This window comes from Ranitomeya imitator, chromosome 1 (genome assembly GCF_032444005.1).
Source record: "Ranitomeya imitator isolate aRanImi1 chromosome 1, aRanImi1.pri, whole genome shotgun sequence".
In the NCBI taxonomy this organism is placed as follows: domain Eukaryota; kingdom Metazoa; phylum Chordata; class Amphibia; order Anura; family Dendrobatidae; genus Ranitomeya; species Ranitomeya imitator.
In genome coordinates, this window is record NC_091282.1 from 1131313655 (window position 1) to 1131340337 (window position 26683).

The 26683-nt window shown below is 46.0% G+C and overlaps 1 protein-coding gene across 8 annotated transcripts in view; it reads left to right on the top strand.

The window, feature by feature from the left end:
- The window catches only part of FRYL (FRY like transcription coactivator), a 409884-nt gene that overhangs the window by 380808 nt on the left and 2393 nt on the right, over positions 1-26683 (top strand). For 5 of the 8 annotated variants that reach the window (XM_069744494.1, XM_069744495.1, XM_069744489.1 and 2 more), the window contains 7 exons: positions 12968-13175; positions 15426-15575; positions 16216-16314; positions 20850-20918; positions 22382-22399; positions 24369-24479; positions 26094-26290. In XM_069744494.1, the coding sequence (XP_069600595.1) occupies positions 12968-13175; positions 15426-15575; positions 16216-16314; positions 20850-20918; positions 22382-22399; positions 24369-24479; positions 26094-26290 (852 nt within the window). The remainder of the gene's footprint in view (positions 1-12967; positions 13176-15425; positions 15576-16215; positions 16315-20849; positions 20919-22381; positions 22400-24368; positions 24480-26093; positions 26291-26683) is intronic. The other 3 variants (XM_069744490.1, XM_069744496.1, XM_069744497.1) reach the window with 1 other exon arrangement.

Genomic DNA, 26683 nt, shown 5'->3' on the forward strand with positions numbered 1-26683 from the left:
TCACTCCCTGGGATCACATGTTTCCTATAGACCCAACCAGCAGTGGAAGAGTTACATAGTTATTAAGGTTGAAGGAAGACTATAAGTCCATCTAGTTCAACCCATAGCCTAACCTAACATGCCCTAACATGTTGATCCAAAAAAACCCATGTGGCAAAGAGTAAGCTCCACCTTAGGGAAAAATATTCCTTCCCGACTCCACATACGGCAATCAGACTAGTTCCCTGGATCAACGCCCTATCAAGGAATCTAGTGTATATACCCTGTAACATTATACTTTTCCAGAAATATATCCAGTCCCCTCTTAAATTTAAGTAATGAATCACTCATTACAACATCATACGGCAGAGAGTTCCATAGTCTCACTGCTCTTACAGTAAAGAACCCGCGTCTGTTATTATGCTTAAACCTTCATTCCTCCAGACGTAGAGGATGCCCCCTTGTCCCTGTTTCAGGTCTATGCTTAAAAAGATCACCAGAAAGGTCTTTGTATTGTCCCCTCATATATTTATACATTAAAATAAGATCACCCCTTAGTCTTCGTTTTTCCAAACTAAATAGCCCCAAGTGTAATAACCTATCTTGGTATTGCAGACCCCCCAGTCCTCTAATAACCTTGGTCGCTCTTCTCTGCACCCACTCCAGTTCAGCTATGTCTTTCTTATACACCGGAGACCAGAACTGTGCACAGTATTCTAAGTGTGGTCGAACTAGTGACTTGTATAGAGGTAAAATTATGTTCTCCTCATGAGCATCTATGCCTCTTTTAATGCATCCCATTATTTTATTTGCCTTTGTAGCAGCTGCCTGACACTGGCCACTGAATGAGTTTGTCATCCACCCATACACCCAGGTCTTTTTCATTGACGGTTTTGCCCAGAGTTTTAGAATTAAGCACATAATTATACATCTTATTACTTCTACCCAAGTGCATGACCTTACATGTATCCCCATTAAAGCTCATTTGCCATTTATCAGCCCAAGCTTCTAGTTTACATAAATCATCCTGTAATATAAAATTGTCCTCCTCTGTATTGATTACCCTGCAGAGTTTAGTGTCATCTGCAAATATTGAAGTTCTACTCTGAATGCCCCCTACAAGGTCATTAATAAATATGTTAAAAAGAAGAGGGCCCAATACTGACCCCTGTGGTACCCCACTGCTAACCGCTACCCAGTCCGAGTGTGCTCCATTAATAACCACCCTTTGTTTCCTATCTCTGAGCCAGCTCTCAACCCACTTACACATATTTTCCCCTATCCCCATTATTCTCATTTTATGTATCAACCTTTTGTGTGGCACCGTATCAAAAGCTTTTGAAGTATAGCATCCCTTAGAATGCCCTCCAGGATTTTACCCACAGTAGAGGTTAAGCTTACTGGCCTCTAATTTCCGAGTTCAGTTTTTGTCCCCTTTTTGAATATTGGCACCACATTTGCTATACGCCAGTCCTGTGGTACAGACCCTGTTATTATGGAGTCTTTAAAGATTAAAAATAATGGTCTATCAATGACTTTACTTAGTTCCTGCAGCACTCGAGGGTGTATCCCATCCGGGCCCGGAGACTTGTCAATTTTAGTGATTTTTTTTTAGACGCCGCCGCACTTCCTGCTGGGTTAAGCAGGTGACATTTAATTGGGAATTTTTATCACTAGTCATTTTGTCTGCCATGCTATTTTCTTTTGTAAATACTGATGAAAAAAAGTCATTTAGCATATTGGCTTTTTCCTCATCCTCATCCACCATTTCACCCAGACTATTTTTAAGGGGGCCAACACTATCATTTTTTAGTTTCTTACTATTTATGTAGTTAAAGAATATTTTGGGATTATTTTTACTCTCTCTGGCAATGAGTCTCTCTGTCTCAATCTTTGCTGCCTTGATTTGCTTTTTACAGAATTAATTTAATTTTCTGTATTTATTTAATGCCTCATCACTACCTACTTCCTTTAATTCTGTAAATGCTTTCTTTTTGTCACTTATTGCTCTATTTAGCCATATTGGTTTCCTCCTATTTCTGGTATGTTTATTCCCATACGGTATATACTGTGCACAGGTCCTATCCAGGATGCTAATAAACGTCTCCCATTTTCTTTGTGTATTTTTATGTCTCAGGATATCGTCCCAGTTAATTGCACCAAGATCCTCTCTCATCCATTGGAAATTTGCCCTCCTGAAATTTAGTGTCCTTGTAACCCCTCTATTACACATCTTTTTAAAGGATACATGAAAACTTATTATTTTGTGATCGCTATTTCCCAAGTGACCCCCAACCCTTATATTTGATATGCGGTCTGGCCTGTTGGTTAATATTAGGTCTAGCAGTGCCCCTCTCCTTGTTGGGTCCTGAACCAGTTGTGAAAGGTAATTGTCTCTCATAGTTGTCAAAAACAGATTATCTTTGCTGGAACTGCAGGTTTCTGTTCCCCAATCTATTTCAGGGTAGTTGAAGTCCCCCATAACAATGACTTCTCCTTGAGTCGCAGCTTCATCTATTTGCTTTACGCGGATATTCTCCATTGCTTCCATTATTTTTGGAGATTTATAACAAACCCCTATCAGTAATTTATTATTTTTCCCCCTCCCCTTATCTCCACCCACAGGGATTCTACATTTTCATTAAATTCACCTATATTATCACGCAGGATGGGTTTTAAGGACGATTTTACGTATAGACACACCCCACCCCCTCGCTTATCTGTACGGTCATTTCTGAACAGACTATAGCCCTGCAAGTTAACAGCCCAGTCATAGCTCTCATCCAGCCATGTTTCAGATATCCCCACCGTGTCATAATTATGCTCCAACAACATTAGTTCTAATTCGTCCATTTTGTTGGCGAGGCTTCTGGCATTAGTATACATGCACTTGATGTTCCTCTCTGTACCTCTATTCTTTCTTAAATTATTAACTGTTCTAACCCCACCCCCCATGCCGCCGCCACCCCCAACTTCCTTATTTGTGCCCAGGTCTCTATCTGCACTATCTTCCCCTCCTATAAAATGAATACCCTCCCCCCCAATTCCTAGTTTAAACACTCCTCGAACCTTCTAGCCATTTTCTCCCCAAGCACAGCTGCACCTTCCCCATTGAGGTGCAGCCCATCCCTAGCGTAGAGCCTGTAGCCAACTGAGAAGTCGCCCCAGTTCTGCAGGAACCCAAACCCCTCCTTCCTACACCAATTCTTGAGCCACTTATTAACCTCCCTAATCTCCCTTTGCCTCTCTGGCGTGGCACGTGGTACAGGCAGTATTTCGGAAAATACCACGTTGGAGGTCCTTGCTTTCAGCTTGCAGCCTAATTCCCTGAAATCATCTTTAAGGACCTTCCACCTACCTCTAACTTTGTCATTTGTGCCAATGTGCACCATGACAGCTGGGTCCTCACCAGCCCCTCCCAGTAATCTGTCCACCCGATCAGCGATGTGTCGGACTCGAGCGCCAGGTAGGCAGCACACCGTTCGACGATCCCTGTCTTTGTGACAGATTGCCCTATCTGTTCCCCTAATAATTGAGTCGCCCACTACCAGCACCTGTCTGGCCTGCCCTGTTCTCCTATTTCCCTCCTTACTGGAGCAGTCACTCCTCCGGCTTTCAGAGGACATGCCTGGCTGCAGCAGTGCTATCCCTGTACTGGCACCCCCCCTCATCCGCCAACTTAGCAAACTTATTGGGGTGTGTCAGATCAGGACTAGTCTCCCTGGCACTCTTCCCTCTACCCCGCTTCCTAACTGTCACCCAGCTTGCTACTTCACCGTCCTGCAGCTCCATCCTACCATCCCCCCCCCTCATCTATCCCATTGAGCGTCTGCTCAGTGAGCAGTGAGCAGAAGACTCCTCTCCATATTGTCTATGGATCTCAGTGTTGCCAGCTGCACATTTAGATTCAGAATCTGGGTTTCCAAATGCACAACGTGCTCACATCTCGCACAGCAGTATGCACCCTCGATCGGCTGCTCAAGGATTGCATACATGTGGCAAGATGTGCACTGGATGGCATTAACAATAGTGGAGCACGTTTCCTAATGGGGATTGCACCAGACAGAAAAGTTAAATAAAAAACAAAAAATAAATACAAAGTATTAATTAACTACAGACAGCAATTCAGTAATTCCTCCCTTGGAAACTCCCTGAATCCAAAGTCACTGAATCACAAGTCACACTTACCGCCGTTCACACTTACACTCAGCTCACACTCCCTATGCTGAAGATTTATAGATTTTTTTTTTCTCTAGTTCCCCTCACAGCAATCCACCTTGCTGTTCAAATGCACTTCCAAAAAGTGTCCAGGACGGTCTAGATCTAAGGGATCTTGGTTCAAAAAAAAAAGAGGGACTGAAAAGTAAGACTAATCCTGGACCTCAAACTTCTACCAAGCTTAACAAGGTCCTCCTTCTTCGGATGGCGTTTCTCTGCTCAGCTATTTTTTCAACGGAAAAGGGTGGAGTTTCTGGCATCCGCCAACATTGGGGATGCTTACTTTCACGTTACCATTTCGCTTTTCCATTCGCATTTTCAAGTCACAACCTGGTCTTTCGGCCTTGCTACCGCACCCTGAGTGTTCGTAAAGGTCATGACGGCTGTCATGTTCCTCTTGCACCCTAGAGGCGTGGTCGTCCTGCCCTGTCCGGTCGACTTTCTAGCCGCTCTTCCAGGACTACGCTGAGTCGTCTATACCCGCTCTCACCTGGATTGGCAGCTTCGTCTACACAAGTTTTTCCTCCTTTCCAGCCCAGCAGTTATCCTTTTTGAGAATGATCCTGGACACTTCCAGGGGCTTGGTAATTCTCCCTTGAGACAAGGTCGTGGCTCTCCAACTCAGAACTCTTACTTGACCTCTCATTCCCTCATTCCTTTCGATTGCTGGGAGGGTCATGAGGAAAAATGGTGACAGCAATGGAAGCTGTTTTCCTTCGCTCTGCTCGTTTTCTGTAGGTCAAACAGGCTTTCAGAGGGTAGTCTCTGAGCTCCTTCCTCATCGGGGGGAGTTCCTTCCGGTTCAATGATTATTAGTAACTGCCGTTGACAGCCTTCTTCTCCCGATTGTTGTTCTGGGGGTCCGAACGATATGACTAGTCCTACAGCAGGTCCTCTGCTTTCTGGTGGGTTTCCCATCAGAATTCAATCTGATAATGCCACGGCTGTCCCAAACTTCAATCTTCTAGCAGGTACCCACGGTCAGACATCATGGACGAGGTGCCTCACATTCTTTGATGGGCCGAGATTTATCATTCGGTTATCTCGGCAGTACACATCCCAGAAGTAGACCTCTAGACAGCAGACTTCTTCAGCTGTCAGGGTCCCGCCTCAAGTGAGTGGGAACCTTTCTCGGAAGTCTTCTATCAGATCTGCCTTCTCTGGGGAACTCCAGATGTAGATCGGATGACGTCCAGACTGAACGCCAATGTACTCAAGTTCATATTTCGGCCTCGAGATCCAAAAACCGTTGCAGTGAATGCTCTGGTTCTTCCGTGGTACCAGTTTCCGTAACCCCCTTTCCACTACCTCCAAGAGCTGTTTGGAAGTGGGAAGGCCCCCAGTGGTCCTGAGAGATCCGCTCGGACCACGTTAGGTTTTTTGGTTTGCGGAACTAGGACTTTTCCGTCTTATTCCAACGAAACTGCGAGTAGGGTCTTTCTCGCAGGGAGTTTTCACATGTGGTCCTTCCCTTTCGCATACCATTAGATCTTTGGGTCCTTAATGGTCTTGGGAGTCTTACAGTAGACTCCTTTTTGATCCGGACAGACTTTAATATCAGGGAATGTCTCTTCTTTTTTTCTCTGCGATCTCGTCATGCTGACAAGTCTTCGGAACTAGACGCTCTGTTCTTCAGACTTTTTTTCTTATTACCATCAAGGCAAGGTTGTCTCAGGTCATCCCCGTCCCTTGTTAACAGTCCACAAAAAGGGGGATGGGTTCTCCATATTCTGGACGAAGTAAGTGCTCTGAGTAGGTACGTATTGAGCACGGCATCCTTCTGAAGGTTGGACACCTTATTTGGGCTTCCTGACTGTCAGAGGAGTGCTTCCTGACGGTTACAGGAAGGGTTTAGCCATTTCATCGGTCATGTTAGCCTGGTGGATTCGTTACACCATCCAGGAGTCTTTCTGGGTTAGACGTCAGCCTAACGCCACTTCACTTTGTCGATCGAGGTTTCTTGGGCTCTAGGCACCAGGCGTCAATAAAGCACGCTTGCGAGCTCGTCCAGTCCGCATGCAGCCATGAATCACTATAATTCTCAGACTTCTACTGTTGTGAGTCTGGGCAAGCGGACTTGCAGGCTGCGGTGGCGCTATTGTAAGTGGCAGTTACACAGGGCCTAATCTGATGATGTCCCCACCCAGGGACTGCTTTGGGATGTCCCACGGTCTGTGTCCCTCAATGAGAAGGAGAAATAGGGATTTCTCCTTCTCCTCATTGGGGGACACAGACCGTGGGGTGTATGCTGCTGCCAATAGGAGGCTGACACTAAGTGATACAAAAAAAGTTAGCTCCTCCCCTGCAGTATATACCCTCCTGCTGGCTCTCAGCTAACCAGTTCTTGCTTAGTGTCTGTAGGAGGAAGTATTCTGACAGGCCGCCTCAGCCACTTCCCTGTGGCCCACCTCTCTGAGGTAACGCTCTGGATGGCTGCAAAAAATTTAGTCCCCGGCTTCGGCCGATTTGTAGGCCGCATCCTGGAAGTCTTGCCTGGAACGCCCCGCTGGTGTCGCCCGCCGGCTACAGAAATTTAGGCCCCGGCTTGGGCCTATTCAACATCGTGTCTGTGGCTCCGCCCCCCAAATTGGCGCTTCTCGCTCTCTGCGAGATTTTATCAACTCTGCAGCTCCCGGTGGCCATCTTGGTCCACCCGGCCAGCTCACACTGGGGTGACAGTATTTTTGCATTAAAGGGGCACATCGACTCTACATCAGTACCCAGGTAAGGAAGTACCTGGTCTTAAAGGCGCATGACCAGTATTCTCTGGTCTTAAAGGTGCACGACCAGTATTCTCTGGTCTTAAAGGTGCATGACCAGTATGCTCTGGTCTTAAAGGTGCATGACCAGTATTCTCTGGTCTTAAAGGCGCATGACCAGTATGCTCTGGTCTTAAAGGCGCATGACCAGTATTCTCTGGTCTTAAAGGCGCATGACCAGTATGCTCTGGTCTTAAAGGCGCATGACCAGTATTCCCTGGTCTTAAAGGCGCATGACCAGTATTCTGTTCTTAAAGGCGCATGACCAGTATTCCCTGGTCTTAAAGGCGTATGACCAATATTTCCTGGTCTTAAAGGCGCTTGATCAGTCCGAGGAGCCCTCCGCCGCCGACCCCAGCTTTATTCTCTAGCTCCCCTCAGTGGACTTCTTCACTGACAAATCCATGGTTCTCTGACCAAGAGATTGAATCCCTCTGTGTACCCTCTGTGTTTGGAGTGCTCGCAGGACCAATATACATGGTCCCTATCCTACATGGGAGCCATCGGCTAGCAGGGGCCGCAAGTATTCTAGAAACGTGCAGGTGTCTAGAAACATACAGGCATCTAGAAAACTGAAGTTTTTCGTTTCCTGCTCCCTCACCAATGATTTGATGACAACAAGGAATATGGATTGGATATTGCCAGAGCTTCAGAGACTAAACTCCCTCGAGAGCATTTGCCATTCAATTCGGAGAAGCGATTCACTGGACAGAAGCCTCTACGTGGGATGCCTTGCCTGGCCTGTTTTTTAAGGGCGACGGGTCCTTTAAAGGGCTCCGATCTCCCCACACCATCAACAGACGAGCACACGGAGTGTCGTCTCCATGTTTCCTCTTCTGCATCCAGGCCTAACGCCAGACAACCTGTCCTGTCCACCTGGAGACCTGTACTCTGTGGACATATAGAGGCACCCTTTTTTGGCGTACGAGCTCCCCCCTCTGCATCACCACTATTTAGTGGATGATGCAAGAAGGCGGACAATTCCTCTCCACTTCCCTGTTAAGTGGTTGATGGATCGAGGGTTCCTAATTTTTATCTCTGCACCGTGAAAAGAGGAGATGGCAAGAGACTATGACCTGCTGGATGCAGCCGCACATTCTGCCATGGGGCAGATTAACCGGGTAGAATCTCCTGTGGTATTCCTACCAGTATCCCTACCTGATGGGTCATCAATTAAAAATACCACGGACTGTCAGATAGCAAATCTGGTTTGTTGCGGCTTCGAGTCCAGCGCTCTATCCTCCCTAGCGGCCGTATGGATTGCTAGAGCAATGGTCTCCTGGCTGGAGACCTTAACTACCTTGATTCACACCAGCAACAACTGGCCAATCAAATCCTTTGAGCGGGAGACTGACAAAGGATTGTATAAGGATTGTCCAGCACAGTCTAGATCTAAGGGATCTTGGTTCCAAACAGGGGAACGAAAAGTAAGATCGACCCTGGACCTCAAACTTTTAACAACCTTTGACATGGTCCTCCTTCTTTGGATGGAGTTCCTCCGCTCAGCCATTACTTCAACAGAAAAAGGTGCAGTTTCCGGCATCCATCGACATTCGGGTTGCTTGCCCTCTGCAAAAATTCCTTCGCCTTTCCATTCGTCAACAGCATTTTCATGTCACAACCTTGTCCTTTGGCCTTGCTTTCGCACCCAGAGTGTTCGCTCGGGTCATGGCGGATGTCATGTTTCTCTTGCACTCTAGAGGCGTGCTCGTCCTGCCCTGTTTGGTCTGTCTAGCCGCCCTTCCAGGACTACGCTGAGTCGTCTATATCTCTTGCGATACCTTCTCTCCTGGGCTGGCAGCTACACTTAGACAAGTTCTCCTCATTTCCAGCCCAGCAGATATCCTTTTTGAGGATGATCCTGCACACTTCTAGAAGGATGGTAATTCTTCCTCGAGACAAGGTCATGGCCCTTCAACAGGGAGCTCGCGCAAGGAGAGTTCTGAGGACTTGATTACTCACCCCTCATTTCATTCGATTTGCTAAGAGAGTTCTGAGGAAAAATGGTGATGACAATGGAAGCGGTTTCCTTTGCTCCGCTCGTTTTCAGCAAGTCAAATAGCCTTTCAGACAATAGTCTCTGAGCTCCTTCTTTATCCAGGCCCTTTCTCCCGGTTCAATGGTTATTAGTAACTACCAATGCCAGTCTTCTTCTCCCCATCATTGTTCTGGAGATCCGAACGGTAGTCTTACATCAGGTCCACTGCCTTCTGGCGGGTCACCCTATCCGAATTCAATTGGATAATGCCACGGCGGTGCCTTACGTCAGTCATCTAGCAGGTACCCACGATCAGGCGCCATGACCGAGGTACCTCACTTTCTCTGATGGGCCGAAGTCTATTTTTCGGTGATCTCGGCAGTATATATCCCAGAAGTAGAACTCTGAACGGCAAACAAATTCAGCCGTCAGGGTTCCGCCTCAAGTCAGTGGGAACTTCACCCCGAAGTCTTCCATCAGATCTGTCCTTACTGGAGCTCTCCAGTTGTAGGTGGGATGACATCCAGACTGAAGGCCAATGTACTCGAGTTCGTGGTTCGGCCTCGAGATCCAAGAGCCATCGCTCTCCATGCTCTGGTTCTGCCGTGGTACCAGTTTCCATTTCTCCCCTTCCACTGCTTTCGAAAGCCTTTCAGAAGCAGAAAGGGGCCCCAGTGATCCTCAGAGATCCGCACTGACCACGTCCGTTTTTTTGTTTGCGGAGCTAGTATCTTCACGCCTTATCGCAGCACAACTGCAAGTAGGGACTTTCTCACAGGGAGTTTTCACACGAAGTTCTTCCCTATCGCATACCGTTAGATCATTGGGACCTTATTATTCCTAGGAGCCTTACAGTAGGCTCCTTTTTCATCCGGGCAGACTTTACTATCAGGGAAAGTCGTCCCGTTCTCCTCTGCGATATTCTCACTCTGACGAGTCTTCGGAGCTAGCTTCTCTGCTCTATCAGACTTTTTTCCCTTATTACCTTCGAGGCAAGGTTGTCCTCAGGCCATCTCCATCCCTTGTTACCAAGGTGGTACTGTATTACCACTGTTATGAGGGCATAGTTCTTCCCTCATCTCTTTTGGCTCCAGTCCACAAAATGGAATAAGATCCCCCATATTCTGGACGAAGTGAGTGCTCTGAGTAGGTACGTCTTGAGGACAGCTTCCTTCTGAAGGTTGGACATTTTATTTGGGCTTCCTGACTGTAGAGGAAGGCTTCCTGACATTTTCAGGAAGGGTTTAGCCGTTTCATCGACCATGATAACATGGTGAATTCTTTTCACCATCCAGGAGTCCTTCCGTGCTAGATGTCAGCCTATCCCCCCTGTCTATCAAGGGTTCTAGGCACCAGGCGTCAGCAAGGCACGCCTGCAAGCTTGCGGATTCGTCTAGTCCGCATGCATTCTTGAAGCACTAGAATTCCCACACTTCCACAGATGTGAGTCTGGGCAGGCGGACTCTGCAGGCCGCGGTGACGCACTTGTAAGTAGCGGTTACACAGGGCCTGATCTATTGTTGTCCCCACCCAGGGACTGCTTTGGGACGTCCCACGGTCTGTGTCCCCCAATGAGGCGAAGGAGAAATAGGGATTTTTGTGTACTCACCGTAAAACCCTTTTCTCCGAGCCATTCATTGGGGGACACCGCTCCCACCCTGTTATTAGCTTATGCTTGTTTTTTTAGAATATGACATGCTATACGCTCATATATTGTTATTGATCTCCTACTGCTTTTGCACCGAACTGGTTAGCTGAGAGCCAGCAGGAGGGTATATACTGCAGGGGAGGAGCTAACTTTTTTTGTATCACTTAGTGTCAGCCTCCTATTGGCAGCAGCATACACCCCACGGTCTGTGTCCCCCAATGAATGGCTCGGAGAAAATGATTTTACGGTGAGTACACAAAAATCCCTATTTTTGTGTACTCACCGTAAAATCATTTTCTCCGAGCCATTCATTGGGGGGACACATCTCCCACCCTGTTATTAGCTTCTGCTTGTTTTGTAATTTGACATACTATACTCTCATATATTGTTATTGATCTCCTACTGCTTTTGCACCGAACTGGTTAGCTGAGAGCCAGCAGGAAGGTGTATACTGCTGGGGAGGAGTTAACTTTTTTGTATCACTTAAGGTACCGTCACATTAAGCGACGCTGCAGCGATATAGGCAATGATGCCGATCGCTGCAGCGTCGCTGTTTCGTCGTTGTGTGGTCGCTCTCCAGCGACCAACGATGCCGAAGTACCCTGGTAACCAGGGTAAACATCGGGTTACTAAGCGCAGGGCCGCGCTTAGTAACCCAATGTTTACCCTGGTTACCATTGTAAATGTAAAAAAAACAAACACTACATACTTACATTCCGGTGTCTGTCCCCCGGCCTCAGCTTCCCTGCACTATCTCAGCGCCAGCCGGCCGTAAAGCAGAGCGGTGGCGTCACCGCTGTGCTTTACGGACGGACGGCGCTCACAGTCAGGGCGGGAAGCTGATGGCGAGGGGACAGACACCGGAATGTAAGTATGTAGTGTTTGTTTGTTTTTTTACATTTACAATGGTAACCAGGGTAAATATCGGGTTACTAAGCGCGGCCCTGCGCTTAGTAACCCGATGTTTACCCTGGTTACCAGTGAAGACATCGCTGAATCGGCGTCACACACGCCGATTCAGCGATGTCTGCGGGAGATCCAGCGACAAAATACAGTTCTGGCCTTTCTGCTCCGACCAACGATGTCACAGCAGGATCCAGATCGCTGCTGCGTGTCAAACACAACGATATCGCTATCCAGGACGATGCAACGTCACGGATCGCTAGCGATATCGTTGTTAAGTCGCTCAGTGTGAAGGTACCTTTAGTGTCAGCCTCCTATTGGCAGCAGCATACACACACGGTCTGTGTCCCCAATTAATAGCTTGGAGAAAAGGATTTTACGGTGAGTACACAAAAATGCTTACTTTGCGTTCTGTTATAGGGGTTGTCTGGGACTTTTACAATGTTGGCCTATGATCGGTGGGAGCATGACATCTGTCACCCCCTCTAATCAGCTGTTTTTGTGCTGCTGGTGGCTGGAAGCGCTGCTTGCGGAGCTGCACAGCTTCAGCTGAATAGTGGCCGCGGCACAGGGAGTCGATGTGCAGATCCCGGCTGCTATTCAGTTGATGAAACTGCTTTGCATCGGTGCTGTTCTGAGAGGTATAAATTTTTTTTTATTATTATTACTGTACCCACCACTCTGTTGCTATTGATGAGGGGTTTTGCAATAGTGGACAACACTACATTTTGGAGTGGCTGTTTGTGACTTGCGCAGAATCTGGCTTCCTGTGATGTCTCCTGAACTCTGTTTCCAGATCTGTAGTGCAGACTGCATGTACTTCTCCTAGAATAGCGGGGTTAATAGCTAGGGCAGCAGTGCGCTGTTATAAGAGGCTCCTGTTGTACAGGTTCCCTCCCAGCGGATCTCCGTAGCCCGCACTTAGCGCCTGCGTTGCATTAAGCAGATGCTGCTCGTCGCGTGTCCCAGGATTCCTGCTGTAGATGGGTGAAGGCTTTGATTCATTTGTCTGCTGAGCTGCCGCATCACGTGTCCGTCCGCTCTTTTGGCAGAAAACACGCTGTACAGATCATTAAATTGATCGCCCTAGAAATGAATGCTCTTTAGGCTTTTTCTTCTCTACTCTATACACAGATATTACTTTAGATAATTAAAAAAGTGTGTCTGCAGCAGCCACCCCTTGGCCGATCTCCAGCAAGTCATTGTGTATTCTGCTCGCATGTCCTGGAGATCAGCCTACCAAGAAGATAGCGTGTAGATGGCACTTAGCAGTGCGATGTCTTACTTCCTCTATGGAGATGCCGTCTTCCTTTTTGATAAGCAAGAAAGCATTGAAGTTTCTCTATTCGGCCTGTGTGGTGAGGTTGTTTGGGGATCTGAGCCTGTAAGTAAGCGATGGAGGCAATGCTGGTTATTTCTGGGTGTGTTCCAGGTGCTCTGTGCGATCCATGCTGATAATCACACCTTGTGCTTTATTTGTAGCCAAGATGATGGGGAACCGGATGGCTATGCAGAGGCCCAGGCTTCTCCTCCACCATCCCCCTTTCTCTCTGCTATACTAGCTGCCTTCCAGCCAGTGGCCTATGAGGATGAGGAGGAAGCCTGGCGCTGTCACGTCAATCAGATGTTGTCTGAGACAGATGGCTCGTGTGCTGTCAATACCTTTCATATCTTCTCCCGGCTGTTTCAGGTCAGTCCACGCTTTAATATGAGCTAAGTAGGGATTATTCATTGTAGCAGTCACTATAAGAAAAAAAAAAAAGTCACCGATCGTTTAATCTGAACTAAGGTGGGCTTGGTTGTTTAAAATCATAGCATTTTAATGGTCCCAAGGTTCTACATAAAATAAACTATAGTTTCCTCCAGAAGTGGCGATGCTCCTCTGTTTCCGACCCTGTGTCATCCATCGGGGTCCTAAACTAATGTCATATGACCGCTACAGTCGATCAGCAGTCACTAATCCGCTGCAGCCTTCACAATTCTAAACCAGTGGAAGAACAGCTCTTGAAAGTTTATGAAAAAGTGAAGGTCTGCAGTCTATCAGCGACCGCTGATTGGCTGCAGCGGTCACTCAACAATGGGGCACATGGCTGAGAGCAGAGTAGCAGAGCTGACCTGGAAGGTAAGGATAGGGATATTTTTTTAATATATACAACACACTGGTGCCATTAATAAGGGGTTGATCAGAAGCGGAGAACCCCTTGGATCAGATCGCAGAACCCTTTTATATGGACCAGTGGGATACATTTGGTATGGTTGACTCCTTAATGCAAAGTATATGCGGACGGGAAGTTTGGCGTGATGGGCTCTGGCGGTGTCTGCTAATTCCCGCCTGCAACTGCTAGGATCAGAGATGAGCGATTCCCGCAGTTTAACCACTTAGATGCTGTGATCGCTGTTGATCACAGTATGTAAGGCCCCAATGTCCTATGAAGTAGGACTTGGTAGAAGAACACGAACGGCTCCGCAATGCAGAAGTATTTCTATGTATTGTATCAATGATTAAACTATCCTTAACTAAAAGAAAATGTAAAATAAAAAAATGTTCAATATTCAGAAAAGGTAAAAGCCCAAAATGTAATGGCTTACCCTCACCTCCTCCCTTCCTTGCTTTTTACTATTGGTTACATAAAAATACAAAAAATGTAAGTAATCATAATTGGCATAATTCCTGAAGATCCGAGCTATTAGGGCACAGTCAGACAGCCACAGTACTCGTGAGCATCGCATTTCAATGATCGGACTGGCCGCTGACTCTCCAGACACAAGCGTGACAGCTTGGATTTCTATGCAGCTGTCACACTCAGGTCAGGCGAGCCGGTGGCCAGTCCGAGCATTGCAATGCGATCCTTGCACAAGTAATACAGTCTGTGCCCTTAACATGTCGCTTATCTCACATGTGAAATGCATATTAACACTAAACCCTTTATGTACATCTCACTTCCCCAAAAAAATTTTTACTACAAAATATGCACTCCCAAAATAGTACCAATGAAAACTTCAGCTTGTCCTGGAAAAAAACAAGCTCTCATTCAGCTCAATTGGTAAAAATTAATGTTGAGTAAATCATAAAAAAATTAATGCATTTGCTAACTCTGTAATCATACTGATAACTTACAGAATCAACTTGTCATTTTTAATGCACAGTAAACGCTAAATAGACTAAAAAAGAAAAAAAATCAGAACTGCTGGGTTTTTAGAACTCTAGTGCCACCTATAGGACAAAGCCATCCGAACAGTCAATGTCGACCCTTTAACGAGCCTTGTCACATGACTTGGGATAAAAGCCAAAACCAGAATCTCAATTTGCAGAAACAGTGTTTCAAGATACTACCCCTCGTCAGTGCAAAGTGTGAGATGTGATTTAGCTGGGTGATGGCGTCTGACCAAAAAGTAACATTTCTTCTTGCGGAGAGTGACATGTTAAGCATGCTGAGATGAGGAGACTTAAATCTGCAATGCTAAACCATTGTACTGACGAGGGGCAGTGGCTCGAAACAGTGTCTAAAAATTGAGATTCTGGTTTGGCTTTTATTCTAAGTCATATTGCAAGGCTTGTTAAAGGGTTGACATTGACTGTTAGGATTGCTACTAGAGTTCTAGTCCTTGATTGCCTTGCACAGGCGTGTACTATGGAGGGCAGAGAATGAACTTCAATCCAATATTGCAGCCAGCATGCAGCCAGCGGGTAAGGAAAGGGTGAATCAAACACCCAAAAACTCCGCCCATATGACCCAAAACCAGTCCCGCCAAATTCAGGTGACAGAGTCCCTTTAATGGACGTTTTATATTAACGTCACAGATGATTGGACCATTGGTCTCCTCAATGACAAATTATGGGTGGAAATTCGGCCAGGCACTGTAGGATGGGGCTGATTAGGGGACAGATAATGGATATTATTTGTCAGCTGTCCTAATACTTGGTTGTTTTGTTTTTTAGAGTATTCAAAGAAAGTTTGGGACGATAACGAACGATTCCATCACTTTCCTGGGAGAAAGCCTGCAGAGAATAGGCCTAAAGTTCAGCAGTTCCCTGGAGGTGATGATGGCGTGCTCGGAGTGCCCCACAGTCTTTGTGGATGCAGATACGGTGAGGGGTGTTCAGAGCTTTTCCCATGTCCCCTCCTTGCTGTATGTACTGAGCATTGCCGGATATTATGACTCGCACTAAGCAGCATTGGTTGTGTGACATGGAGAAGTCCGCTTTACCTTCTTGGCAAGAGTCTGTATATTTTTTTTGTGAACGGTAACTGAATAGGGTGACAACAACATTTCAATTCAGAAACTCCTTGAATAGAAAGATCAGGTGGGAATATTGTCACGTAGCTGGTGTGAACTGTGCACTCCAGGGCTGCCATATCAGAAGAGTTGTAAGGCTGAAGCTGCCCATCAGTAGATGCTGGCCTTGTGCTCCAGCCATCCTCGCCGGCTTCAGGGAACCACAAGCTCAGTAGAGAGGAACTTGCAAGAAGTGCGGGTGCTCAGCACCTCTACTAGTCGGCAGCAGTGAGCGTTTGGGGAAAAAAAGCTAAAAGCAGCAAGTAAGTTGAAGACTTGCCTAATTCCTCACTATCTGCCATTCTCTTCCTGGCTTTTAACATGACATGAAAACTTCAATGGCTTACTACTGTGGCTATCTGTAGATGTTTTTCATTAGGTGCTGTATTTTTTTTCCTTATTTGAGCCATTATATTATGTCACCAACATCAAAAAGTGTCTTCTGTCTGCAGCTCATGTCGAGTGGCTTGTTGGAGACCCTGAAATTCAGTGTGCTAGAACTGCAGGAACATCTGGACACGTATAACTCCAAGCGGGAGGCAGCAGAGCAGGTAATCTCCATAAACCGTTGAATTGAGGTGGCCATAGAGAATAAGCTGATGTCAGACACTCATGGCGGTGACTTATCTCCCTTTAGATGTTGAAGAAGGATGTATGGCACTCCAGGTGAGAGGATAAGGTGCCCAAGTAGGGTTCCAACCCGTAGTCCAATAATAGCAGAAACATGACACTAGCGCCAGATCGCAGAGACGCAGATCGTATTTGAGACAGAGCTATCTACATATTCTAAGAACTTTACAGGCGACAATCGTTTCCGATGAAAGTCTGAATAGACCGATACGTTTATATATATATATGGATTGCAAATAAATCTGTTTTCGCTTTTACTGTACCTAAGTGCCAAGTTTATGCTATTATCTTCCCTTAGAACAAGGAAATGGGCATATTGTAATCCAAAAGTCCCATCCCTTCTTTTCTCCATTTTATGATGATTGAGAGTTGGGGAAACCCACATTTACATTGTGATTGTCCGAAATTGTCAGGTTTAGGGCAATGGTCATAGTATGTGTGACGACTTTACGGCTTCTTTTTGTCTTATTACTACATGGCCCCTTGTAGACTAGGTATAGTATAGGAGATCATGGGGAACTATGGAGACTATTAGAATTTCACACGTGATCATACAAAGCAATGAGAGCAGGAGGAGAAGAGTCAAGGTGCAGCCAGTGGCATGGAAAGTCCTAATGTCCACAGTCATTCTGGCCTGCAGTCCTTCTTCCTTTCCGGCCTCTTGTATAATATTACACTGTAGTGATTCACATGCACATCGGCTGTCCATTAGCTGTGTAGTTTGGTAATATTAGTGCATGGGATGTTTTCGTAGTCAGATATGGTGTCCTGTATCCTTCAATTTGATCATAAATTGCTATTACAATTAATATCCACACTGTGCCAAAGTGTCGGGGGTTATAGATACCATGGTGTGATCTCTAGTGGGCTAGTTATATATTTACCTACCAATATGGAGTATTTTTGAGGTGGATCGATTACTTCTGATTTTAAACTTAATTTCTGAAAGGGGTAGTCTCATGACAGACACTTGGATAATGGCATAACATATAGATGTATCTCTTAATAAATAATAATCTCTTTATTTATATAGCACCAACAAATTCCGCAGCGTTTTACAGGCATTATCATCGCTGTCCCCGATGGGGCTCACAATCGAAATTCCCTATGAGTATGTCTCTTAGAACAGAAATCCCCCAAACACCATTGTGACTGGTGCCCTGGTGCAGTGACAGGACAGGTGGCTGCGAATATGCCGTTCTCTTCATGCACTGCAATGGGATAGTTCACTCTTGTCTGTCATGAGTCAACCCCTTGCTCTATAGACTTTCAGAGTTGGTCCATCTTGTGCCAGTGAATCAGTGAATAGGCACAGAGTGACAAACATTGAGCCAGTTATCCTGTGTGTATAAAACAGTATACTTTGCAGTCAGCCTTGCGATTCTGGTGTGATTGTGCCCCCATCAGGATTCCCCGTTTCCCTCAAGCACCCTGCTCTTCTAGTTACTGACTGTGCAAGTGCTTAATATATGAACTGGTTTCCCATTTTTTCTAGGCTGCATTCTCTAGATTACACCTAATAAACCAGTGCAATATGTTTTTACTGAGTAAAGTATCGCTGTAACCTGGGATTGTCATTTAGTAACTTTTTATTACAGAATTTTGTTGTTTTGCAAGCACGGAACGTTCTGCCGCAAACAGGTTATCCTGCAGCCACGACTGTCAGTGGAAAATCAGATTTACAGTGGACATTGGGTCCATGTCACTAATTGAATCTGGCACTGTATTCCTCAGAGAGCCTTTCCTCCCCACCCCCGTCTCGCTAATGCAGATCGCTACAGTTAATTCACTGAGTAGCCTTTATTAAATTGAGCCGGCCAGGCAAACACATTCTTCTTTCCTCATTGTTGCTGCACTTGAAGGTTGGCCAGAGGTTATACTGATTACTACAAGGAGTCTATAAATAGCTGGAAATGAATGGACGTAACTGCTTTCTTATAAAGCATCTCGTCCTCCTGTAAGACACGCACTGCAGCACTTACTGCCTACAGCACCCTGGCGTGCACGCAGCGTGCATCCACCCTGTGGAAACCTGCCATGTGCACTAATGTATACATCCGGGCCTATGTGAGCAAAGCATAGAGGGAATCCATCAGCTGGTTTTTGCTGCCGCTTCCCAGAGCAGTGAAATATAAAGACAGAGACCCTGATTCCAACGATGTATCACTTACTGGGCTGCTTGGTGCAGTTTTGATAAAAATCCCTGTTTTCTCTGCTGCAGATCTCTGAATGCTGAGCTTATGCTGGGGTTAGACACAACCCATGAGTGTGGCTGACTACCTGGCACCAGGTTTAATAGCCCTGTAAGTGATACATCACTGGAATCGGGGTCTCAATCCCTAAATCATGATGGTCTCAAAATAGGTGGTAGAACCTGGTGACATTCCCCTTAATTTTTGCAATATGAGGTTTTGCGCCTCTCTAGTATACTCTCACTTCATGGTTTTCAACATCTGTTTGCTATGTATTCTATAGAAGCATGTGCATACATTAGTAGTTCTGATTATGACAACCTACTTCCATATGCCCTATATATCCAACACCTAGATGTCGTAGAAGGAAACCCCTCCATGAGCTGAAGATGGCTGCAAACAAGGAGCGTCTCCCTATTTTATGGATCTGACCGCCCATGTGTTATCTGGATCGGCATGTAGTACAACCCCTGGCAAAAGCTATGGAATCACCGGCCTTGGAGGATGTTCATTCAGTTGTTTAATTTTGTAGAAAAAAAGCAGATCACAGACATGGCACAAAACTACAGTCATTTCAAATGGCAAATTTCTGGCTTCAAGAAACACTAAATGAAATCAAGAACAAAAAATGTGGTAGTCAGTAATGGTTACATTTTTTTAACCAAGCGGGGGGGGAAAAAATATGGAATTACTCAATTCTGAGGAAAATAAGGAATCCTAAAACACAAACAAACAAAAAAACACTCCAAAACATCACTATTATTTTGTTGCACCACCTCTGGCTTTTATAACAGCTTGCAGTCTGAGGCATGGACTATGAGGACTATGAGTGTCTAACAGTATTCTTCATCAGTCTTGCTCCAACTTTCTCTGATTGTTGTTGATTGACAGATCAGCTTTGCAGGTTGGAGCCTTGTCATGGACCATTTTCTTCAACTTCCACCAAAGATTTTCAATTGGATTGAGATCCGGACTACTTGCAGGCCATGACATTGACCTTATGTGTCTTTTTTCAAGGAATATTTGCACAGTTTTTGCACTATGGCAGGATGCATTATCATCTTGAAAAATGATTTCATCATCCCCAAACATCCTTTCAATTGATGGGATAAGAAAAGTGTCCAAAATATCAACATAAACTTGTGCATTTATTGAAGATGTAATGACAGCTATCTCCCCAGTGCCTTTACCTGAAATGCAGCCCCATATCATCAATGACTGTGGAAATTTACATATTCTCTTCAGGCTGCCATCTTTATAAATCTCACTGGAACGGCACCAAACAAAAGTTCCAGCATCATCACCTTGCCCAATGAAGATTCGTGATTCATCACTGAATATGACTTTCATCCAGTCATCCACAGTCCACAATTGCTTTTCCTTAGCCCATTGTAACCTTGTTTTTTTTCTGTTTAGGTGTTAATGATGGCTTTCATTTAGCTCTTCTGTATGTTAATCCCATTTCCTTTAGGCGGTTTCTTACAGTTCGGTCACAGACGTTGACTCCAGTTTCCACCCATTTGTTCCTCATTTGTTTTGTTGTACATTTCCTGTTTTGGAGACATATTGCTTTGAGTTTCCGGTCTTGAGCTTTGATGTCTTCCTTGGTCTACCAGTATGTTTGCCTTTAACAACCTTCGCTTTTTGTTTGTATTTGGTCCAGATTTTAGACTGACTGTGAACAACCAACATCTTTTGCAACATTGTGTGACAATTTACCCTTTTTTAAGAGTTTGATAATCCTTTGTTTCAATTGACATCTCTCATGTTGGAGCCATGATTCATGTCAGTCCACATGGTGCAACAGCTCTCCAAGGTGTGATCACTCCTTTTTAGATGCAAACTAACGAGCAGATCTAATTTGATGCAGGTGTTATATTTGGGTATAAAATTTACAGGGTGATTTCATAGTTTTTGCTTGGTTTAAAAAAGTAACCATTACTGACTACCACATTTTTTTGTCCTTGATTTCTTGTAGTGTTTCTTAAAGCCAGAAAGTTGCCATTTGAAATGACTGTATTTTTGTGCCACGTCTTTGATCTGCTTTTTTTCTACAAAATTAAACAACTGAATGAACATCCTCCAAGGTCGGTGATTCCATAATTTTTGCCAGGGGTTGTAAAATGGCCACCATGGTGTAGACGGCTTTTATTTATGTGGCGCTCGGACTGCACCCTGTAGCTATTGAGGAATTGATGAGCTGTAGAAGTGACTATCGGTATTCTCCTATCCTTATCATTTTGTGTGCTTTTTTTCAATCACAGTGGTTGGACAACTGCAAGAAAACCTTCAGTTCTGGAGACGGCCGTCATGCACAGAATTTTGAAGCCCAGGTAAATGCCCTCCAGTCCTCCGCTCTGTATATACTGTACATCTTTCCAGTAGATTGTGCCCACATGATGATGAACAGACTACCAGAAAAATGAATTCACAGTGACTGAAGATTTAATAAGTATTGCCAGCTGATAAGATGTAATCTAATTACCCGGACGTCACCTGCTATAACAATGTTACTGTAATGAAGCTTTTAAATACTTTCTAATGCGCTGCATTCTCCGCAGGCTGGGTGTGTGTGTAATACCCCTGGAGTAAGGCCAGGATATGCCATGCTTAGATGTGCAATGACCTGTAATAACCCAGCCAGCCCATAACAAACCTATAGGAATATGGCATATAGTGTCCGAGCGCCTCCGCGAGCTGCTGCACGCTCCTCGTACACTACTACTAATGTGTGCCGGCTTCAGGCGCGAGAGCAATAATCCTGCCACAAAGCACATTTGCCACACACTATTGTAGTTAGTTTCCCACCATGATTCTTTCCCCCAATTATAGCCGATGCTTCTACGCCTCATATGACGCAGTAGCATTATTGATGTCGTCCATGTTTGCTGTTTTCCCTACTCTTAGAGCGCTTAATGCTCTTGGAACAACTCCTTTTACTGTAGCTTATTTAAAAATTTTAAAGGGGAATTACGACCATAGAAAGTGGCGACATATTGCTTGTGTTGGGTATGTGCACACGTTAGGTATTTGGCGCAGGAATTTCTGCATCTCTTGGCAGGAAAAACCTTGCATAAAATATGTGCATTTTTTACTGCATGCTATGGAGTTCAGCAAAACTTGTGCTGTAGTTGTCTGCTTATCATACGTGGCCTGGTGAGCTATTACCGCAGTCCTATGTAACACACTGGCCAGGGATGTTTCTCGCCCTTACAGGGCTACATGATGTGACAGATGACAACTTCATTCAGTGTGAATAGTAAGCTAAGGAAGGTTACATGTAGTGTGATTTACTTAACTATCCTTTGTTGTAGCACGGCTTATTGTTCTCATTTCCGTCTTTATTCAGACCTGATGTAATACCGTATCCCTCTGCCACCGACATCAGTCAGTGGGCTCCTTACTGATGCCACTGGTGGTTGTCATTTGATTGATACGTCCAATGCATGAATTCTGTGTTTCTGTTTTGATAATGAAAAAAAGTGCAAACCCAACTCAGAAGTGAACGTGGTCAATGTGCTGCAGAGAAGATGAGCGCAGTACAGAGCATTGTGCCACACAGCTCAGCTACAGGGATGTGTCTGCCGACTGACAGCGACCAGATCAATTCCAGGTCATGTGAGATTAGGAAAGCAAAAGTGCATTAACCTAAATCCAGGAGGAAAATGATGCTCTAAAGTGAACCTGAGTCAGGTCATTGTGACTGTTTGCCTGAGGTTTTACAGAACTTGGTCTATAACTAACTTTCCATCTTTTTCTTCCTTTGTTTTTGTGACCTGCTCACCTTCTTGCTTAGCAAATGGAAGTTCTAGCAGTAAGTGATGGTTCTTGATTTCTCCAATACTAAACATGTCAGATCCAAGCCTCTGGCTTTCACCTGTCTTGTCCGGTTGTTGAGCTCGCAGTGTGCTGCCGTTGTAAGATTACAGTGTGCGCTGGCTCCACGTAGCGTTTGTCCATGAACTGGTGACCGCTCGTTAATATGTTGTAGCTCGGGAATTACTGGGTGTATATTAGTGTAATCGTGCCATTCCCTTACCGTCAGATCACTTGTCTGAAGAACATAGAATCCGTGAAATATGATTTCACTAGGAAGGATGGAAGATAGAAATGTCATACTGAGCAGTTTGTGTTTCCAAAGTCTTAGTGTCCACAAAACAGTCCATGGCCGGATACTGACACTCCTCTCATGTCCATGTACAAGTGTACGGGATTTGCCAGTAATAGAAAAGCACCAGGTGACACTTCATAGCAACAAATTCATCGATACATCATTTTAGGACATTTTTATTTAACATCCAATATATGTAAGACCCCTACATGTCCCCCCTGGTTGTATTTCTTTACATTCGTCCTTTCCTTCCATGGAGCTTTCAGTCCTCATCACACCAGACATTCCCGGGCAAATATCATGGTAACCATTTGAGCGTGGGAGAAAACTGAAGTATAATAATAGAAACTTTGCATGTATTTGCTTGGTGGGAAGGAACTGGCACCAGTACTTACAGAATGGGATTGTAGGGGTAATGCCGGGGTCTTCACCTTCTAGTTCCTTCAAGCAGTGCCCAGATGTTCCCAGCAGCAAGAGCTTTTTTTAAATCTAGAAGACCTCATTGAGATGGCAGCAATGCGGTGTGGCTTTAGGGTCCATATTTTGGCCACAAGTCGCATTGAACACTATGATGACCTGAGTTTGGTTTGCTTGAACCTTCTGGGACTTGCAGACATAAAAGTGACATATTATATTAGTCTGAATGAGGCCTGTCTTTCTGAACAGCAGCTTGCACCAAATTTTTCAACCATCCTTGATGCTGTCCTAAGTGAATCTGTCACGTCCAGGAATGCTACTTACCTGCAGATATTGGGGTAATCCGTAGATAAATACTGTGTACCCTGCTAACTGGAACAGCGGCTACAGGGAGAAAATGAAGTTTTATTCTCCGTGCTGCCGCTTGCTTCCGGTCATTGTGGAGGTGCTTGGGACTAACTCACTCTCTAGCACTTTGACAGCCTGCTCTGCACACACGCTGAAGAACAGGCTGTCAATCATAGTGCCGGGAGTGATGACTGTAACAGCTCCCTTCCTGATGACTAGAAACAAGTGGCTGCAGGGAGATAAAACTTTATTTCTCCCTGTAGCCACTGCTACAGTAAGTCAGCCACACAGGATTCAAGTGATATTTACCTGCAGATTAACCCTATTTCTCCAGGTAAGCAGCGTTTCTGGACTTGTAAGCCCCACTGTATATTAATAGCTGTTTTCAGACACATAGCAGATTTGGTGTCCATGATCCACAGCCACGGTCATACATGTGCCCCTTGTGAAAACCTCAATAATTGTCCCAACCATTAGCATGTGTGAGGGGCCGCATGGAGGATCATTCCGTAAGGATCTATGATAGGTGGCTCCTCTCTGTGTGCTTAGCATTGTGTGATAAGTACCGGTGAGCCTACCGGCAGGCAGTCCACACATCTCTTATGTCTAGCATTGTTCCCCATCTAGTAGAGCAGACATTCTCCCAGAAAGATCGATATCTCTAGATTGTTTGCTTGCTATTTCCTTCTTAAAATGAATTTTCTGGGCTGCTTGTTTCTAAGTAGCACGTGTGATTGCGTCCTCCATGTTTACCATTTAACACCATTCTCGCCAGTGTGTAGTTAATAGAAGCCTGACCTTCCTTTCCTGTACTAAACCAGTAACCCATACGATTGCACAAGGTGTTGTATGGACGCTGCTACCTTGGTTCATGCCATGTGATTTTTTATTTTTATTTTTTTTACAGGAGCTGGAGCTTTGTCGGAGGCTTTACAAGCTTCACTTCCAGCTTCTTCTGCTCTTCCAGGCCTACTGCAAGCTCATCAGTCAAGTGGATACGATAAAGAAGCAGGCGGAGGTACAGTACACCGAGCACCATCCGATGTATGGCGGAATGAGAGGGACTCATTGCTAGGTGCCCTATATATTCCAGAAGTCTGCCACCGCTCCCATATGTACCATTACTGGTCCCGCGACCACTCCCGTATGTAGCATTACTGGTCTCGCCACCGCTCCCGTATGTAGCATTACTGGTCCCGCCACCGCTCCCGTATGTAGCATTACTGGTCCTACCACCATTCCCGTATGTAGCATTACTTGTCCCGCCACCGCTCCCGTATGTACCATTACTGGTCCCGCCACCGCTCCCTAATGTGCCATTACTGGTCCCGCCACCGCTCCTGTGTGTACCATTACTGGTCCCACCACCGCTCCCTAATGTGCCATTACTGGTCCAGCCACCGCTCCCGTGTGTACCATTACTGGTCCAGCCACCGCTCCCGTGTGTACCATTACTGGTCCCGCCACCGCTCCCGTATATGCCATTACTGGTCCCGCCACCGCTCCCGTGTGTACCATTACTGGTCCCGCCACCGCTCCCTAATGTGCCATTACTGGTCCCGCCACCGCTCCCGAATGTACCATTACTGGTCCAGCCACCGCGAGCTCCTGTATATGCCATTACTGGTCCCGCCACCGCTCCCTAATGTGCCATTACTGGTCCCGCCACCGCTCCCGTATGTACCATTACTGGTCCCGCCACCGCTCCCGTATGCACCATTACTGGTCCCGCCACCGCTCCCGTATGTACCATTACTGGTCCCGCCACCGCTCCCGTATGTACCATTACTGGTCCCGCCACCGCTCCCTAATGTGCCATTACTGGTCCCGCCACCGCTCCCGTATGTACCATTACTGGTCCCGCCACCGCTCCCTAATGTGCCATTACTGGTCTCGCCACCGCTCCCGTATGTACCATTACTGGTCCCGCCACCGCTCCCGTATGTACCATTACTGGTCCCGCCACCTTTCCCTAATGTGCCATTACTGGTCCCGCCACCGCTCCCGTATGTACCATTACTGGTCCCGCCACCGCTCTCTAATGTGCCATTACTGGTCCCGCCACCGCTCCCGTGTGTACAATTACTGGTCCCGCCACCGCTCCCTAATGTGCCATTACTGGTCCCGCCACCGCTCCCGTATGTACCATTACTGGTCCCGCCACCGCTCCCTAATGTGCCATTACTGGTCCCGCCACCGCTCCCGTGTGTACAATTACTGGTCCCGCCACCGCTCCCTAATGTGCCATTACTGGTCCCGCCACCTCTCCTGTATGTACCATTACTGGTCCCGCCACCGCTCCCGTGTGTACAATTACTGGTCCAGCCACCTCTCCCGTATGTACCATTACTGGTCCCGCCACTACTACCATTACCCACCCTGCCAGCTGCACCCAGTTCTGTGAATTCTTTCACACATAAGCAGACCTGGATGAAATGGTTCTGTGCTCCCTCATCAGCCATGTCCCATATAGCCCTGTGCTCACGATGGGAATCCATATTGGAGGAGGGTATCCTAATCTATTACGGCACTGGATAAGCGGCCGTTCCATGATCTCCCATGTCCCCACCACTGTACAGTGTGGTAATATTCGGAGTAGTGACTGGAGCTGTAATGAAGTCCATGTCTTTAGGTCATAAACATGTCAGATGAGCTGTGCCAGCTGGAGGCCTCCCTGAAGGAGGCAGAGGCCACGTCTAGCATCGGCATCGAGGACTGCGACTTCTCTGAATTCTACCAAGCAAGCACAGATGTTGCTGTCCACTCGCTCATCGAAGCCCTGAGAGGAAAAGAGTTTGTGTCTGCCATAACTCAGGTCAAGGCATTCAGGTAACGTGTGAGCGGGGGGCATGTGGGTGACTAAAGCTTTAGGAATGATTCTAGACAATCACTGTCCAAAATCCATCCTAAATGTAATGAAAGCTGTCTATGGTGGTCTCAACAAATCCTAACAAAACGAGGGTTGTTTACACTAGCAGCTGGTATGTGCATTTTCATAGTAACTTCATAGCATTGCCTGTGCTGTCAGGTGTTTCGGCACTATGGTTAGAGGGTTTGTTCTTAAACTATGGGGCTTACAAGAATTTTTCAATTGGGTGTCATTAAAAATTTTGCACTGTGTCTTTTACAGACTTTGCTTCGGTCTGTGGCTATAAATGAGCTGAGACGAGCGCAGGAAAAGACAAACACTCAGACCAAGCTCACCGACATTTTCTCAGTGAA